Source organism: Octopus bimaculoides, chromosome 4, assembly GCF_001194135.2.
Source record: "Octopus bimaculoides isolate UCB-OBI-ISO-001 chromosome 4, ASM119413v2, whole genome shotgun sequence".
Taxonomy (NCBI): Eukaryota; Metazoa; Mollusca; class Cephalopoda; order Octopoda; family Octopodidae; genus Octopus; species Octopus bimaculoides.
Window position 1 is genome coordinate 107,365,008 of NC_068984.1, and position 20,409 is coordinate 107,385,416.

The 20,409-nt window shown below is 36.3% G+C and overlaps 1 protein-coding gene across 4 annotated transcripts in view; it reads left to right on the forward strand.

Moving 5' to 3' along the window:
* Positions 1 to 20,409, forward strand: part of LOC106875477 (translin-associated factor X-interacting protein 1) — a 154,468-nt gene that overhangs the window by 126,013 nt on the left and 8,046 nt on the right. For 3 of the 4 annotated variants that reach the window (XM_052967352.1, XM_052967353.1, XM_014923636.2), the window contains one exon: positions 6,369 to 6,472. The exons of the other annotated variant lie outside the window; for it this stretch is intronic. In XM_052967352.1, the coding sequence (XP_052823312.1) occupies positions 6,369 to 6,472 (104 nt within the window). The remainder of the gene's footprint in view (positions 1 to 6,368; positions 6,473 to 20,409) is intronic. 4 annotated transcript variants of the gene reach the window in all.

Consider the following 20,409-nt stretch of genomic DNA (forward strand, 5'->3'; position numbering starts at 1 on the left):
GGCACATAAAAGACACCATTTCGAGCGTGGCCGTTTTCGTGCGGGTGACACGTAAAAGCACCCACTACACTCTCTGAGTGGTTGGCGTTAGGAAGGGCATCCAGCTGTAGAAACTCTGCCAGATCAGACTGGAGCCTGGTGTTGCCATCCGGTTTCACCAGTCCTCAGTCAAATCGTCCAACCCATGCTAGCATGGAAAGCGGACGTTAAACGATGATGATGATGATATATATAGTGATATTTCACAAAAAAACAACAGACAAAGGCAGGTGGTGTTGAAAAAAAATAGATGTATTAGTATAACGCTCGGGAATTGAGAAAGTCTTTAACGTTTCAAGCCTATGCTCTTCTACAGAAAGGAACACGGAAAGATATATATATCACTGTATTGCCCAAGATCTTGGAAGTTGTTATACACTGCTGATCATACTGTGCTTTTCAATTTCTCTCTTGATTGTGCTCTGCTTTTTCATCTTGGCCAAAATTGTTTAACAAACCCATCTTTCTATTTTTGTGAAAACATTCTGAAAGGCATTTTCTGGTCTCTTGGATACCACTTGACAACTGCATGAGTCCATCTATTGCCTGTGAACCTTGTTTTTGGTATCCTGCATCACCCACTCCCAACATCTTGTTTTTATGTAACAATCATTTAATCCTCCACCAATGCAGCCCTTCAGACATTTTATGTTTTATTTTTCTTCTCATTCCTCATTCTTTCATTTAGCAAATTCTCTCTTTCTTTTACTTTGTTTTTCTCATTGACCTGTTATAAATGATGGCATAAATATGACTATGTATTTCTCTCTCTCTCTCTCTCTCTTACTTCCCTCCCCTACTTACTTTCTCAAAACTTACAGCTTCTCAGGAAAATTTGCAGTGACCGATGAGTAAGAAACACAAGCAGTAGAAAAAAAAAAGTGGTGGGGAGAATCAATACAATATCAGAGAGAAAAACAATAGCAAAGAGGAAGACTATTTTCTCACCTGGATGCTGTCTGTCTGTCTTCTTTCTCCCCTATTGTCTCTCCCTTACATTTTTACTTTTGTAGTTTCTTCCTGTTTTTCTTTCTCTTCTTGTCTCTCTCTACACTTATTGCTCTTCATAAAAATTTGCTAATAGCTTCTGAGGTTTGACATTATAAGTACTTTTATTTAATAAACATATATGTCACAAAAACACTATGTTTACATTTTCATACCTTTTGTCACTCAAACTGATTAAGTCTTACAAATCTTGGAATCACAATTTTAGAATTTCTCTTTAATCTTATAAACACAGGTCAGCACCAAACAGCGATAATTTCATTCTACAACAGCACCATTTGTATATCTTTTTGATTGCTCTTTTTTTCAAAACAGATTTTTCCCCCTTTGTTATAAAAGGGAAGCATATGGCTTTGTGGTTAGGGTATTTGACTCACCATTGTAATATCATGAGTTCAGTACCTGGCAGCACATTATATCTTTGAGCAAGACACTTTATTTCATATTGCTCCAGTCCACTTAGCTGGCAAAAATGAGTAATATCTGCATTTCAAAGGGTCAGCCTTGGCATACTCTGTGTCACTCTGAATGTTCCTGAGAACTACGTTAAGGGTATGTGTGTCTGTGGAGTACTCAGCCACTTACATGTTAATTTCACAAGGAGACTGTTCCATTGATTGGATCATCCAGAACCCTTGTTGTTATAACTGATGGAGTGCCAGCATAACAGGAAAGGACTTCTTTTAATATTGTTTCCATCAATAATGCCACCGAAAAATATGTGGGGCACATCTTTTTGTGGCATTATTGCAAGTATGTTCTGAGCAAAACAGAAGCAAATGAAGTGTCAACAAATACTGCGAGGTAATACTGCCAAGAATGCAGCTTACAAAAAAAAACATGATTGAGATATTGAATGTGACAATTGCCATAAATAGATTGCTGCCAGACAGGCTGTCTGTAGACAATGGGAGGTACCTAATGATTGAAAGTCTCACCTAAAGAATACTGCTAGATATGCTGAAAATACTGACAGTCCAAGCAAAAAGCTCAGTGAGCAAGGCACATAAAAGCTTAATTTCTGTCAAACACACATGTGGTAAAGAAGTGCTCTCAACTATGATTTTGGACATTATTATGTTTCTGAGAAAATATTTTCTATTGATAGCATATCCAAACTTTGTGATAAGTGCTTAGACAAGAAAGAGAAACAAGAACAAATATGTGTTGCTCCTATAGAAAAGTTAATCTACCAGGTCTGGCTGATCCACACTTTCTTAATGCTGCTATTGAAGATTCTATGCATTTGTTGATATAACTTTACTTTCAAAACAACTTCTTTTGGAATCAGCATCACCAGAGAAAGACAAATTCATGCAAACTTTTAAAGTAATAGGGCAAATATACCACAATACTGGTTCACTTTTGACCACCCTGTTACTTAGACTTCAGCATTTGGTTCTATGCAAAAAATAGCTATGTCAGCAATTTCACATATAACTTGGAGTTTGATCTCTTTTCGGAGTTTCAAATTGGTACAAGAGGCTGTCTGGAGGACATGCATATCATTTCAATGCATCTGGATGCAATGAAGTTGCTCTCATTATAAATGGAGAGCCACACTGCAAAAGAAATATCATTCTGAAGTGCAGAGGCAACACTAGCAAAACTATAAATAAGGTACATATATCCTATGATACAGTATAGTTGTTTCAAATCAAATATGAGTTGGTATCAAAAGGTTCCCAGATTAGTTCTGTAGTGCACCAGCAGATGGCAACACATAATTGCATACTCAGTGGGAGCTAGCAGTGACCTTCATGAGGCAATGTGCTGGGTGACATCAGTGTGTTTACTTCGCAAGTTGTCGAACTTGTGTTTTTGTGAACATGTGTATGCTGTAGTTTGTGATTTTTCTCATGGACAGGAAGCTGGAACAAAGAGCCAACTTGAAGTTTTGTGTTAAACATGGGAAGTCTGCTACAGAGACATTGAGCATGTTTTGGCAAGCTTACGACAATTCAGCAATGGGTCATATGTATTGTTTTGAGGGGCATGGGCACTTCAAAAGTGGAAGACCTGCCATGAGTGTTACCCCAGAAATGTGGAGAAAATTTATCAGCTTGTGCCTGAGGAATATCAGAGGACCATCAGTCACATTTAAGAATCAAGTTCAATTCACTTAGGCATAATCTACATCTGTTTAAATTAACGTTAAAGCAGGGGACCTCAGACAGGACTGACCATTCAGTAGTATAGCTCATATTCCTCCTCTTCAAATCATGAATATAGGATACCAACATGGTAGAATTGGAGTATTTGGCATTTGAAAATGAGCTCATGTAGTCTCGTATTACCCTTTTAGGTTTTATCACCTTATATTCATGTGTATGTGTCTATTTTATACTCTTGAATTTTACCATTGGGTGCCCTATTTAAAAAAAATATATTTATATTCAATTTTGATAATTTGGGAATGATGTAAAGTTGTTTTGACTGATTCAAGTGTTTATTCATTATAGCTTTCAGTATATATATATATATATTCAGTGTGTGTGTGTGTATATATATATATACAGGCTGTGATGAATAAATTGTCATCTAAATTATGCAAAAATGAAAATAACACTGGCATCTCATTTTAACAGATATATTTACCAAAATTACATAAAAATATCTTGAAAAGCTAAAGAGTAAATTTAGACGACTTTGGAATCTCCTGCAACTCTTCTGCAAAGTATCCTTGTTTAAGTTGGAGAATGCTGCCATAATCCTAACCTTCAGTTCATCTTTACTGTTACAAGAAGTTTTGTTGGTCTTTTGCTCAATTGTACCCCACACATAATAAGAGGTTGCAATTTGGAGAGTTAGGTGGCCAGATGTTAAGGGTGATCTGATTGCAGAAATTGTCTGACAGCCATGACTGGGTTCTCCTGCCTGTGTGGCATCGTGCAAAGTCCTGTTGCTAGACATAGGATCTTCTAGCAGCCACCCTCTTCACCCAGAGCAGCACTACCTCATCCAGGCACATGATGTAGGCCTCCGTATTGAGTATAAGGCCATGTGGGAAGATGAATGGAGGCATAACCTCGCCAGCACTAGTGATCACTCCAAACACCAAGGTGTTGACTGGATGTTTGATTTTTATCACTCTTGGTACATGTTTTGAGAACACGGCAAGCCAACAGTTGTTCTGTGTGTTCACCATTTGATCCTGGCAGAAATTTTTCTCGTCTGTTTAAAACCAAAGCATGATCAGTTGGAGGGGATGTTTGAATTTGTTCAAAAGCTTCATAATGCAATCTTTCCTCTTGTCCTTGGTGGCTTGGGATAAAATTTGGTCCTTTCTCACCTTGTTTGAGGAATGCCAAATGTCTTTATGCACTGCCTGTCTGATAAGAAACTCAGACACTCTCATGCCCCTGGCGATGGCACTGATTGACTTGGAGGGATCATTGTCAATCATGGCCTGGATCTCACTAAAAAATTCAGGAGTTCTTTTTTTTTATCAGAATGATCAGAATGAGTTTTCTGAGCTGCTATACCTTCATAATCACCATTAGACTTATCCAACTTTTTCCAAATCCTTTGCACTGTCTTCAGATTGACACCCAAACACTCTGAAATGTTCATATTGGAGCCTCCGGCATAAATACCAAGCAGTACAGCATGTCATTTCCAAATTTCTAGTGAAGTGAATTGCGTCATATTCTTAGCAGGGCTATTTTTTGGAGCAGTGAATTGCGTTTTTCTCACAGATGGTGCACAACTGACCCTACTATACTGTCTAGTTGACAAAATCAAAAACAAACAATGCACATGTGTGAAATAAAAAAATATAAAATAGCGAGAATTTCATTTCTATTTTCGTTTCTAGGATTCAAACAAAATATATTTTTTTTATTGCCAATATTTCTAATCATGAGAGAAAGAGAAAATTTAATCTTACTTCATATTGAATTATGGGAGAAAATTATGATTATTACTTTTAAGAAAAGGAATTAATGAAGTATGTAATAGTTGTTAATCTGCAGAGTTTTAGTAGTAGCTTAAGAGTTATAGTAACTGTGTGGCTGAGAATTCCACATCTGTCCATAGTTACAGGATCAGTTGTATTGAGTGAGGAACACCTTGGACCCATGTCTTCTGCCACAACTTTTGCTTGACCAATTCTCTACTCTTCCAGTCGAGCAAACTGTCCCCAGGACTTATTCTTTGTAAGCCTAGTACTTATTCTATCAGTCTCTTTTGCCGAACCGCTATGTTAAGGGGACGTAAACACACCAGCATCGGTTGTCAAGTGATGTTGGGGGGACAAACACACAAACACATACACACACACACATACATATATATATATACAAATATATGATGGGTTTCTTTCAGCTTCCGTCTACCATATCCACTCACAAGGCTTTTGGTCGGCCCGAGGCTATAGTAGAAGACACTTGCCCAAGGTGCCACGCAGTGGAACTGAACCCAGAACCATGTTGTTCATAAGCAAGCTACTTACCACACAGACACTCCTGCACCTATAGGCTCAGTCCTTTATATTCTTCAGTTTATTAAACCTCCTGTTGTGGTTGCAGTTATAGGTAAACATATTCATGGTACACTCCGATGTATATCATACTTGAACACACAGCATCTTGGGACACTGTCCAAATAGCTGGGTCCTGATGCTTAGGGTAATTACCGTATATGTTCATCTGTCAGAGCAGTGAGTACCATCTACAAGTACTCATCCTTGGGGATGACTGATGACTTGCACTGTGGTTTTGTTTGAAGTGAAGAAGAGTTGTACACCATCATCTCCGCTCTTGACCAATCTTCAATGTTGTAACAAGACCAGATCAAGACAACTAGGGATGGAGAAAGATGCAGTGGATGTCCAAGATGTTTTATCACCTCTTTTACTGGTGCCTTTCAGTTTCTGTCTCCCAAATCCACTTACAAGTCTTTGGTTGACCTGAGGGAATCATAGAAGACATTTTCCTAAGGTGCCACACAGTGGGACTGAACCCATACTCATGTGATTTGGAAGCAACCACACCTGCACCTAGTAAGTTGATTTAATGAAATATCTGATTCGACATTTCTTGATACATTTATGTTGGCTGTGGGGTTAATAAGCTTGTTATGCAACTCTGTAAATTTTAGGTTCAACCCAGCTTCAAGACATTTTATGTAAGTGTTTTCTGCCATGTGATGATGAATGTGGTGGTGGTGGTGGTGGTGTTAGTAGTTGTGGGAGTAGTGGTGGTGGCAGTGGTTAGTAGTGGTAGGAACATTATTAGTAATGGTAGTGGGGGTAGCAGCAGTGGGGGTTGATAAGGATGAGATGAATAATCACAAATGAAATTACTGTTGTTCTCTTACAGGATGATGAAGGCAACTATGGTATATTTTTAAGTGCCATTCGAGAATATGTAAGAAAAGAGAGAATGCAATTTGTGGAGAAAGTGAAAGCTGAAACGGCAGATAAGTGAGTAAACCATAAAACAAACATTTTGTTTTGAGCTAATCAAATGCCACTTGCATTGTTAACATCTAAAATAATTGCTTAATTTTTTATGTAAATGTCAGTTTTCTTCTTCCTTTTTTACTTATCTCCAGACACGATATATCTGGGACTATATTGTCTGAGATGTCCCTCTTGTTTTAAAAGAGTAAGGTGTGATTTGATGGATATTTGGCTGTTGTTTTTAGCAAGTCAAGGGATAATGTAAAAATTACCTTGATAACTCTTGTTCACTGTTCTGTGAATCCATTTTTCTTCAGGTTTGGTATACTTTGAACTATGTTATTTAGTGTGTTAGTTTTATTTTAAGACTGAGGAGACTCCCACCCTTCGGTCATGAATGACCATGGGATTGCACCTAGAAAGTTACCCTCCGAGGCACAAGTCCGGGCACGGTTGTTTATGGAAGGCCAGCAGTCGCCCATGCATACCAGCCTCCTCTCTCCACACCACTGATGTTATCCAAGGGAAAGGCAAAAGCCAATACAGCTTGGCACCAGTGATGTCTCAACTCATTTCTACAGCTGAGTTAACTAGAGCGACGTGAAATAAAGTGTCTTGCTCAAGAACACAACACACAGCCTGGTCCAGTAATCAAACTCACAACCTCATGATTGTAAGCTCGACACTCTAACCACTGAGCCATATGCCTTCACTAATTTTAAGACTATAAGGTGCAATTTGATGGACATGTGGCTGTTGTTTCTATCAATTCAAGTAACAATTTGAAAGCTCCTTTACTGGATCTTGTTTATCATTCCATGAATCAAAAACTTTTGGCTAAATGTATTCAAATTGATGATCACACGTTTGACAAATATATGACTCATTTACAATAACAAAGCAGGGGTGGGGGGAAGAAAGTATATACACAACGCACAACTATTACTATTAATTGAGACTCAATGCGGTATATCAAAGGCTCATAGTGAACTGCTATGAACACAAACTGCCAATTGCTCACAGTTCTTTATTTCTTCAAAGCAGTTGTCAAATCATTATTTTTCTATGGCTCTTCAACATGGACACTGAACAAGGACTTGAAAAAAAGCCTGATGGTACAAGCACAAGAATTTTTCAAGCAGTTCTCAGTCTTCCATAGTAGTAACACCCTACAAAGCAGAGTCTGTAAGGCAGTCTTCCAACCAGCATCATGGTAATCAGAGAAAGAACACATTATGCAGCTCATACTGGAGAATCCAGAATAAAATATCTATCCGGTGATCTTCTCTGGAACCCCAGACATGAATATACAGGTGTCAGTAGACCAAGAAGAGGGTATACCAATCGACTTGTGGAAGATACTGGATATCAAGTTGAGGATATAAAGATTGCTAAGGAAGGTCAGGACATCTTGTGTGGAAGAGTTGTATTGGTTTAATCAAGTCACCCGACTGAATAGATGAAATAAAGAATTCAGCATTCTTATATCTAATTAATATGCTTTTGCTGATAACGCCAGTCAATTTATTAATGGTATTAATCTGTTGCTATGGATGGTTGGATGTACAGTGATTTTGTCCTCTGAATTCTTTTGTGAACTGATGCTTTCTGCAGATGTCTGGTGACTCAAGTATACACATTATGGATTACCTAATATTATTATTTAGACTTAATCAGGCCTAACTGAGCAGACCAGTGATCAGAAGCAATTCAATCATGACCATCCAAACATCTTATCCAGTGACATTAATTCTAAAACCCTGTGGAAAGATGTGATATGACCGTCATTACTCTCCACTCCTAAAACTGTTACAAACTTGATTTGCATCAATCTGGAGACATCAGCAGGACCTGCACATAACCATCTGTTATTTCTACTATTACACTTTTGGCCCTAGTAGAAGTTTTTAGTATGCATTCATATGTGCACACACACACACACACGCACACACACATGCATGTTTGCATGTATTCATACATACATACATACATACATACATGCATACATTCATACACAAACACATGCGCACACATATACATACATATATACATACGTACATACACACACACACACACACACACACACACACACACATCATGACGATGACTATTAAGTTTCAAGTATTTTCCTTATGAACCCAATCTGCAATATGGACTTGATTATCAATTATAACTATTTAGTTTTGTTTACACTACTAATAGCCTTAAGAAAGATATTCACATCATAAATCCATCTTCAGTTCCTCTGCACACAGAAGAGCTAATGTACTTACTGTTCGATACCTTTATTCATAAAGCAAAAAGGAAAACATCTACACAGAATTTATCACACACTTGTGTATAATTAGTAACTTCATCACAAGTCCAGGTGCAAATTTGATGTCCTAAGATGGTTAGATAGAAGTTTATGCATGAAATCATTGATTGCTAGATCATTGTTTAAATAACACGAAGGTAATATGAAACTAACTCTTACATAATATTGTGCTCCACTGGATGTGTGTGCATCTGTTTATTTACTAAGACAAAGATGCGTTTGTAATCTACAATGACTATTTCATGTTAAACATGTCTGAAGTTATGAATGCAATATATATATAAATGGATTTAGTTCTATTATACTGCCATATGCATTGCTTTGGTCTTTGTCACATGAGTCTGTTATACAGTGCTGATCACAAATAGCAAACATAGGTGTAGGCATGGCTGTGTGGTAAGAAGCTTGCCAGGTTCAGTTCCACTGCATAGCACCTTGGGCAAGTGTCCTCTACTATAGTTTGGGGCCGACCAGAGTCTAATGAGTGGATTCAGTAGATGGAAACTGAAAGAAGCTCATTGTATATGTGTGTGTGTGTGTGTGTGTATGTGTATGTCTTTGTGTTTGTGTTTGTTCCCCACCACCACTTGACAATCGGTGATGGTATGTTTATGTTCTCCTTACCTCACAGTTTGGCAATATAGACCAATAGAATAAGTACTAGGTTTTAAAAAAAAAAAATAAGTAGTATAAAAATGAGTCGATTGATTTGACTAAAAATCCTTGAACGCCCAGCATGGCTGTAATCTAATGACTGAAACAAGTAAAAGATAAAAGATACTGAATCTATCACTTTTAAATGTACTAAAAGTTGTTTGTTAGTACTGATTCTCCAAGTGAATATTTGTGATCCCTAATTATTTTAGGATTTTCAAATTGGACTCCAGGTTATTTCAAAATTAGACAGATGTTATGGCTCTTTGATATAATCCTTGACTAAATAGTTAAGATGTTTTCATATGGGTGGAACAGTTAAGGTATAGATGGAATACATTTTGGTTGAATAGTCAGAAAAATAATCCTAGAGAGATGTGCTTTTGGATTCTAGAAAATGACTGAACAAAATGTTTATAATTAGATGGTGTAAGAGCTAGCATACTTGATAAAAGGTAAAAGCATGGTGGATTTTATACAAAGGCAAATAGCTTATAACAAAAGTTTAAAAATGAGCAGAAGAGGCAATGTTTACTGACAATAAAATGGAAAGATATCACAGTGATTCAATAGCAAACTAGAGATTAGGGATTATATGCTGGTGTTTCTTTTATATCATATGGTTAATGTTTCTTGATTTTAATGGCATGTTATTATAATGGATAAGAGATTACAGGAAATCTAGAGGACTTAAATGTGAGGTGTTCATAAGGAGGAATAATATAATTCTATTTTCCAGAAATGAATAATATATAGCTTCTGGTGCTGTTAAATGCCTTTAGATTCTAAATCTGACACTTGATTCTAAGTAAGATATGTTAAAAATATTTGTTTGTAGGGAGACAAAAATGCTCATCTTTCATCTTATTAAATGAAATGGTGTTATGGTGTTTATAATATAATTTTATTATATTTGCAGCCAGTGTTAGTTGACAGTGTATAATTAGTTGTGTATACAGCTCCTAGTGGAGGTACAATGGCCTAGTAGTTAGGGCAGCGGACTCGCGGTCATAGAATCGCGGTTTCGATTCCCAGACCTGGCGTTGTGAGTGTTTATTGAGCGAAAACACCTAAAGCTCCACGAGGTTCTGGCAGGAGATGGTGGCGAAGCCTGCTGTACTCTTCTACCACAACTTTCTCACACTCTTACTTCCTGTTTCTGTTGTGCCTGTAATTCAAAGGGTCAGCTTTGTCACACTGTGTCACGCTGAATATCCCCGAGAACTACGCTAAGGGTACACGTGTCTGTGGAGTGCTCAGCCACTTGCACGTTAATTTCACGAGCAGGCTGTTCCGTTGATCGGATCAACTGGAACTCTCGACGTCGTAAGCGACAGAGTGCCAACAACAACAGCTCCTAGTTCAATGCTCCACTGAGAACAGTTTTAAGGGAATTATATAGACGCACCGTGTATGTAACACACACACATACACTCTCTCTCTCTCTCTCTCTCTCTCTCTCTCTTTGTAATGATGTTGCTTTTCCCAACCACATGGTTCTGAGTCAAGTCCCACTGTGTGGTACCTTGGACCATTGTTTCTATTATAGCTTCATGTTGACCAAAGCATTATGAGTAGACTTGATACATGAAAACTGAAAGAAATACTTCATTGTGTGTGTGTGTGTGCATGTTTGTGTTTTTGTGCCTCCTTATTTTGACATTGTGTAATAGTTGTAAATAAATGTCACTGTCATGCAAGAGGTGACCCTCACTTCAATTTCTGTGAAAATATGGGGTCATATGATGGAAATTATCTTGCTTTGAAACAGATGAGGATTGGCAACAGGTAGGACATCAGCCATCAAAAATCTGCTTCAGGGAATTCTCTTTGACTCAAACAAGCTTAGAAAAGTGGTCATTAAAACAATGGTGATGATGTTATTGCATAGTCTAATGTAGACACTTGCCCTCATGCTTTTGCTTGATGTGGCTGGGATCATCCCAGATTAGTGGTCCCAGAGACATCATCATGCGTAGAACCAACCAAGTCCAGCAGTGCTCTCTATCACTGGTGATCCCATGCCAGCTCTTCTGCATCTTGCAAGGTGATGCCAAACCTCTGGAGATCTTCCTCAATTATGTCCAGCCATCTGGTGCAGAACCTACAACAAGGCCCCTTCCAGCCCACAGCTGCTGCATTGAATTGGAGTAAAGCCCTGGTAGGATGATCTAGTGGGAGATGGAGGACATGTAAGGAATAACTAACCTTTATTACTTTGCATCTAGAAGTGTAAGAGAATACATATAATGCATAACTAATTATAAAAGAGTACATGACTAATTGATACTGAGTTTATTTTTATTTTATGGTTTAATCAGAGTATGAAGGGCAGTGTCCATAGCCTTTGTGTAATACTTCTGAGACTAGTTGAGGAAAGGGTGAGAGGATGTTTGTGGATTGACGTCAAAGACTGAGCTGAAAACAAGAGCCTGGCTGATTGTATGCTTGCAGTACAACACAGACGGAAGTGGAGAGTTTGAACACAGGAAGGGCACCTGACTGATGGCTGATAGAATAATTCAATGTGTTTGATACCTTATTTGTTTACATTTATGTTATACAAAACTTGCAAATATTTGTGGTGTTGTCATTTCTCTTGTCAACATCTTGTCTGCTCATTCAGTGCCTTCATAGACATGTAAAATGAACATTCCCTTACTTGGAAAACAGATAAGAATTAGCAAGAGGGTGGGCAGCTGTATAAAAGTGCTTCAGTAATATATATTCATCTAACCCATGCTAGCATGAAGAAACAGACATAAAAGCAACAAATTCAGTTTCTCAGTTGATATTTAACCCTTTATATTAAATATATATATTAAATATATATTTTTTTTTGTTATTCAAATTGTTTTGAATTAATCATGCATTATCTTGTAGCTTTGAGGTTTCTATGATACGATTGTTTATTTTTAGAATGATAGCATAGGGTAGGTGTGAGAGGCTAGATATGGCCAGTTGGAATGTAAAACATGTAGAATACTTGGGCCAGATATGGCCAGTTTAAGTGCTAATGAGTTAATCTTCCTAGTAGTTGAAGTATATTTGTTCACATATAAACTAAACAAAGGATTAACCATATAAATATGTAGATGAATTTAGTCTCCCTCTAATGATTTTACCTAAAATTACCCCAAATTGAATGTGGTTGGCCTGCTTTGGTTTTATGCATGATTCCTAGACTATAAACCACAGTAGGACTGAAAACTTTCCCTAGATGTTGTCTGTTAAAGTTGGGTAAATTTAGCAAAAATAATATACCAATAATTACATCTTATTCTGCCATGCTTTTTGTCTGTATATTGGTCTATCTAAAAATAATGATGATAATAATAATAATAATAATAATAAGTCTGAAGAATATCAAACTGTGTAATCAATAAATATTGGTAAGGCAACATACTTGGTAAATGTAGACTATTATTGTTCCCATATAGCAAATCGATTGATCATATTTTTTCAGTTTCAATAAAAAGTGGGGGGAAAAAAAAACAACAGGAAATGAGGGAAGTATTTTGTAGTAGTTTTTACACTTTTTTACTAGAATATATGCATGTGTTGGACCATTTATTTATAAAATAACACTAAGGCTTGAACATTCCAGAATATTTGTATGTGAAAATATCAATACATGCATAACTACATCTGTTATCTGTCTGCTTATATATATATATATATATATCTATGTTTCTGTATATAGTAATGCATATTTTTAACTGCCTGTATGTTTGTACATTTGGATTTTTCTGAGTAGGCTACTGCATATATATCTATACATCCGTGTGTGTGTGTATGTTGTGTGTATACATTTTTGTCTGTGCACATCTATCGACTTTTAGAAAGTAATGTGTATCATGGTTGTATATGATGTGTATGTTTGAAATGTCTTAAAAGCTTCATACACAGTCATGAATAGTTCTTATTCGCTGTCTTGCTTTGATGTGTGCTTGTAATGGCATGGAGACAATGAAGAGTGATAACATAAAAACAGAACGTTAAAAGAGAACTTAAACAAAGGACATAGCAGATAGAGTTGTTATGTGATGAAGTATAATAAAAAAGGAGTGACAATATTGGTTCTGATCATGATTGGAAATAAACAGTGATGATTGGAAATTATTAATCCTTTGCATTCATTTTTTTTTAGTAGTAGTAGTAGTAGTAGTGGAAGCAATTTTTTATGGAAAGCAATGCAGAAAAATTGCACTTTTTTTTTTTTTTTTTTTTTGCACATGAACAACTATGAAAACTAATGCGATTATATGGTTGTACCTTTAACAATTACTACATAGCTAAAGAAATACTGACCATGAGGGGAACAAAGTGAAGGTTTGAGGAAAAGAAGCCCATAATATCGGCAATTGGTGGAGGTTGTTGTTGTCGGTTATCAGAAAGAAGTGTATCACAGCTAACAAGTAATATCAAGTGTTCTATAATCACATTCTTGCAGTTATGAATGAAGGTAAGAGATCAAAGCATAGCTAACACAAGGAACATAAGAAAAGCATTAGAAATAATCTAATGTTCCAGTTTGTAAAGTAGGTCAGATTAACATTCATGAAGATATTAAGGTTACTGTTGAAGGTGAAAATATTTGGGACTTATCGAGATAATAAACAGTTCTTAGGTCTCAGAGAGAGCCTGTGAAGGACTTGAGCATAGCCCCTTCCTTCAGATCAATCCACCAAGTAAGAGAAAAAATATTAGATGGGCAAAATGTACAAAATTCTTACAAGCATGGATTTGTAATCAAATATTGATGAAACAGAATTTGTTTACTTCTGTAATGCCCTTCATTGTGTTTTGGTATACCTTTGCACATGTTCATTTTGTTTTATTTACTTTATATCAATTTATTTATGATAGGAAGAGTTAGATGTATATATTATTGAGGCATTGTTTTATAGCTAGATGGCTTTCTTGTTACTAACCCTTACCAGTTTTTCAAAGTAAGGAATCTATATCACTTCTTTGAAGGTGTGAAGCAAGCAAACAATCAATTTGTTGACAGAAGTGACAACAACATCACTTATAACCAGTGAATGTCACAGAGCCAAATATAAATACACTGACATGTATATGTACACACACACTTACACATGTGCATGCAAACATATACACGCATGCATACAGATGCATGTGTTTTTTGTAACTATGGATTTGCACAAAAAAAAAATAAATAAAAAAAAATATTAGGTGAAGTATATTTGCCACTTAAATGTGGCTAACCACTAAAGATGGATGCTACTGTAGCTTGTAGTCCCAGGAAGACACCTCCTCCAGCTGGCTATTGACACACTTTCTGTGCCCTATTAAAATATCAGTATTTTCCTAAAAAAGAAGAAAAGAGACTGACACACACCCTCCAAATCTGATCCACCAGTCAGGAGCACACTGTGACACATTTAAAGATTCAGCATCTGAGAATTCTTAAGTGAATTTGTTGATATATACTTGGTTGTTTGTATCTACAAAAAGACGTATGTAGAAAGCACTGATGCACACTCAGACATCCACAAACATCAAAGCACTGAAGTCATATGTTCACCCAGAACAAATGTTGGTGCATACACCTATATATATGCACACACCAACTCAACTACATATTTAGAAATCTCTGGAACTGTCTTAGCACAAAACGTCTTGTCATTTTGTTAGCAACTGGTTTGAACTTCATAAAGAATAATTTAGGTAAATAGCAAAGAAAAACATATTTATGTAATATATACATATGAAAACACACACGTGTGTGTGTGTGTGCTGAATTAATTTACAAGGCCTTTATTAAACCTAGGGCTATGATAGAAGACACTTGCCCAAAGTGTTATGCAATGGTACTGAACCTGAAAAGCACCTGGTTTGGAAACAAAGTTCTTAACTACACAACCATGCTTGCGCTTGTTATACTAAATAATGCCTCAGCCTCCAAATATTATTTTACTCTCATTATTGATATAATACCCATGTGACCCATGCCAGTGGCATATAAAAAGCACCCTCCACATTCTGTGAAGTGGTTGACATTCAGAAGTGCATCCAGCCATGGAAACCAGGCCAAAACAGACAATTGAAGCTTGGACAACTCTCTGGTTAGCCATCTCCTGTCAAACCGTTCAACCCATGCTGGCATGGAAAACAGACATTGGACAATGATGGTAGTGGTGGTGGAAGCAGCAGCAGTGGCACTGCGATTGTGGTGGTGGCGGCAAGAACAATGTTGTTACTACACAGACTGCAGCCAAACTAAAGCCATCTGACTGATTAATTAATGGACATTTATTAATTACATTTTTCAAACCATTGACTCTCAGATATATTGCTTGCTCTCTTTCTCTCTCTCTCTCTCACACTGTCCTCCACTGCTACTGCAACATCCTCTGCTCTTCTGAATCTTGCATACCTACTCTACTCAAGGATGAATGAACCACTCATCTTCCTACTTCTTGTCAGATTTGCTATCCTCCTTCTCCACTATACACATAAGCCTCAACACCAAACACTATGCCCATTCACATCTTCCCAAAACTCTTACTGTCTACAATTCTCTCTAACTCTTCATACACTTACCTACATTTGTTTCCTCAAATTTCTCCTAGTACACAATTATCACCCCTATTCCCTACTCTCACACTTCAACCACTTTGTCCACTCACACCTTCCTGGTACTGTAACTGTCTGCAATTCTCTCTAACTCTACATACATTTTCCTACAGCTGTCTCCCTGCTTCTTTTCAGCTCTGATATCTCCCCACTTACACACACACACACATATAACCACCTCCATTCAACAATTAACACTTTGTATAATCACATATTCCTGGAACTGTTTGAAATTCTCTCTAACAATCCATCTAACTCCACATGCATTTTCCTACAGATGTCATGTTACAGATATTAAAAACTGAACATCATCAATTAAATTGAGCTTAGCCATCTAGAAGACTGCAAAAGACTGCTCCTTCTTCTTATAACTACATAATAAACAAATATTGTCTTATATATCTAGTCATTATCATCATTTTACTACAACCATTTCATGTGCAAAAAGTGTCTTCAATATATTATTATACATCAAATTCAGTTTTCTCCTAATAATATATGATTTCTGTCACAAAAATAAAGAAATTACTTTTTCTTTCCATTTGATAGTTAAACTTTGAAACTCTGTTTAAACACACTAAAACATATTTAGTGTAACTTTGAAACTGTTTAAACACTATAAAACATATATAAGCATTTACGCTTTACACTTTTACTCATTTACTCTTTTACTTGTTTCAGTCATTTGGCTGTGGCCATGCTGGAGCACCGCCTTTAGTTGAGCAAATCGACTCCATGCCTGCTATTGTGAGATTTTTTATTTAGGCACCAATTTAGTCAGCTTTAGTCTCAACTCTCCTCCTTTAGTGATATCCAGCCGATTTCTTTTCTTTTATAACAAATCAGCACTAAAGCCACATTCAACTAAATATGAAGATGGGAACAGTAACAACAATTTTCTTGCCAAGTTGGCTGAATTCGAGTATTTGGCTTCTGTCTCATCACAAAGCCATGACATCATTCCTTTTATATTCAATAAAGTTTTAACTGATTCATCGTTTTGCATTTCTGAGAGTTCTTGGTACTGCATCAAAAACATCAGATACATCCACTAGCATTGGCTGCATCACCCATGCTGCAAAATCAGTTTGTTTTAAATCAGAAAATCTTTCTTTCAAATCAGAGGCCAATATTTTCAGATGATCCACAATAACAAGTACAGCAGCATCAGTCACATTTTTTTAGCCAATGGAACGGTTCGAAAATTTTGTCAGAATTATTTTTTTGACATAACTCAGTGAATGTTACAAAGCCAAATATCTTCACCTTTGGATTAACAAGAGTTTTATTTGATCTTTGAAGTTGTTTATTTAACACATTCAGTTTTTCAAAGATATCTGTTAAATAAACTTACAAATGCTTTACCATCAACGGTTAGCAGGTGCTTCATTTCAGGCTTGTCTCTTAAAAAGTAACCAAGAACATCAAATAGTTCCATAAATCTTTTCAATCAATTCCCCGTTGAGAGCCACCTTACCTCCGTGTGAGGTAAAAATCTCACATAGTCTGCATTTTCATTTCCAAAAACTGCTTGAAAAGACACTCACATTTAGCATTAGCTTTGATAGCAATGATACATTTTATAACTGATTTTAATACCTCATTGAAAACAGGAGACATATTTTTGGATACTAAGTTCTCTCTATGAATAACACAGTGTACAAGAAGCAATTCTGGATTCTCATCTTTCATCAATTTTAAGCAGTCTTTTTTCTTGCCAAACATAACAAGTGCACCATCTGCAGCACAAGATTTCTATTGGTATATTACTCTCTTTTACTCTTTACTCTTTTATTTGTTTCAGTCATTTGACTGTGGCCATGGTGGAGCACCACCTTTAGTTGAGCAAATCGACCCCAGGACTTATTCTTTGGAAGCCTAGTACTTATTTTATCAGTCTCTTTTGCCGAACTGCTAAGTTACAGGGACATAAACACACCAGCATCGGTTATCAAGCGATGTTGGGGGGACAAACACAGACACACAAACACATATACACACATATATATATACATATATACGACAGGCTTCTTTCAGTTTCCATCTACCAAATCCACTCACAAGGCTTTGGTCGGCCCGAGGCTTATAGTAGAAGACACTTGCCCAAGGTGCCACGCAGTGGGACTGAACCCAGAACCATGTGGTTGGTAAGTAAGCTACTTACCACACAGCCACTCCTTGTTTTGACATCCAAGTAATTTTTTAGCTTATATATATATCAGTGGCAGTAGTGGCAGATTCTAATGATTTGCAGAATATAATTTCTTCATCAAATTCACCTTTATCAATATATCTTGCATAGGTTAGCAATACGACCTCGCTGTCTCTTAGAGTTGATTCATTCATTTGTAATGAGAATTTTCTTGATTTCAGCTTTTCAACAAGTCGTGTTTCAATATCTTCACTCATTTCATCTATTCTTCTACTAACAGTATTGTTACTGAGTGGCATAGCTTGAAAAACTTTGTCATCTTTTCCCAGGACTGTTTTAAAAAATGCTGATGTAGATGGTTTAATTTAATCATCTCCAATAGTATGATTTTTTTCCACATTTAGCAATGAGTAATGAAATTTCATAACTAGCCTCAAAAGTACAATGAGCATTAACAGTTTGTGTAGTAAGCAGAGACATTATTGGAGTAAAGATTGTTTGCCAACATAACATGGCAGTCCTGGTTTAGGATGAAAGTTGCTGTAATTTAATCCCAGGAGATATTGTCTCCAGTTGGGTATACAACACGAGCTTTGTACTTATATTTTCAAACAAGGGAATCTAGCACCCCCACTCAGCTCAAAACAATATCTGTGTATCATGGTTTCCAGGTTATTTCCCTTCATCAGCACAGAATAATTGTTTGGTTAGATACACAGATATTGTTTTGAGCTGAGTGGGGGTACTAGATTCCCTTGTTCGAAAATATAAGCACACAGATCATGTTGTATAACCAGCTGGAGACACTGTCTCCTGGGGATAAATTACAGCATCATTCATCCTAAACCAGGACTGCCATGTTATGTTGGCAAACAATCTTAACTCCAAAGTACTGTTGCTGAATATCTCTCATTGTGAGATTTAAAAATAGTAAGAGACATTATTGTTGATCTTTTTGTAAACTTCTCTTTTAAAGACTTAAAGTAATTTAAATCTGAATTTACATACACACTATGTTTCGTCTTCAAATGCAACTCAAGATGATTTTGTTTCATTAATTCGTTGGTCAAGCATTGTTGGCATAAGAGGCAGAAAGGTGACCGTTCATCGTGGATAGTGGATATAAATCCAAATTTTAAATATTCTTCTGAATATCAACAAACTTTTTTTTATACTTGCCCTATTTATGCATAGGGTTTGTGACTGAAAGAAATTAAATTTATTGATAAATCTTTCCAATATCTTGGTTGTGGTAATATGGCTTGTCAGCTATTTTCTCAAATATTAAATTGGGACATAAAGGGTTTATATTCCAAGTAATTAGAATAAACCTGAAAAATAATTGAATAATTTTTGAATAAGGAATATAAATGTTAACAAAATTTATGTATACCCCAATATTGTATATATGTACCATAAGTATTAACACACACATATACTTGCAGAGACTCACTAAACACACACATATACTTGCAGAGACTCACTAGAGAACAATTCACTGTCAATAACTCATTCTCAAAATGCCCCCTTCGTCTGTTGGTATGGTAAACAGAAGGGTGTACATTCATTGTGTACAAGAGGTATAAATTTAACATAACTCTATGCATGCCCCACCAAAATATTACCATGCCCCAACCGGTGGAGCAGTGCCCCATGTTGGGAATCACGTATCTAAATGATAATAATGTATATGATGTATATCTCTCATTCAGAGGTTTAAAACAAGTTGTTTTTGTCTTTACGAGATCCGTGACTGTGTGTCACTTAAAAAAATATATAGCATTTGCAGGTGGAGAGAGCCTTCATCACTAGCTAGTGATTTTCTCACACGGAGGACAGGTAACTACCCAGAAACCTAGGTCTGTGACCTCGCTTATATGTATTATACAGGCACAGACTGAGTGCTGGTAGCCAACTGAGAGAGATGTTTTCCTGAGGCTAAATAACAGTAACATGATCCTTGTATAGGATTGCCACATTATGTTGGCAAATAAACTTTACTATAATGTAAATGATATTTTACATCTAGTTGATGGTATTTTTGTGTTGTTTCACATCTGGATGGTTGTGTTATAGTTCTGTTTCAAATCTGATGTGTATTTTGTTAATGGTATTCCGCATCTATATGATGATATTTCATATCTGTTTCACATTTAGAATATTATATATCATATCTATCCTACATCTAGATGATTATATATATATACATATATATATATATATATATATATA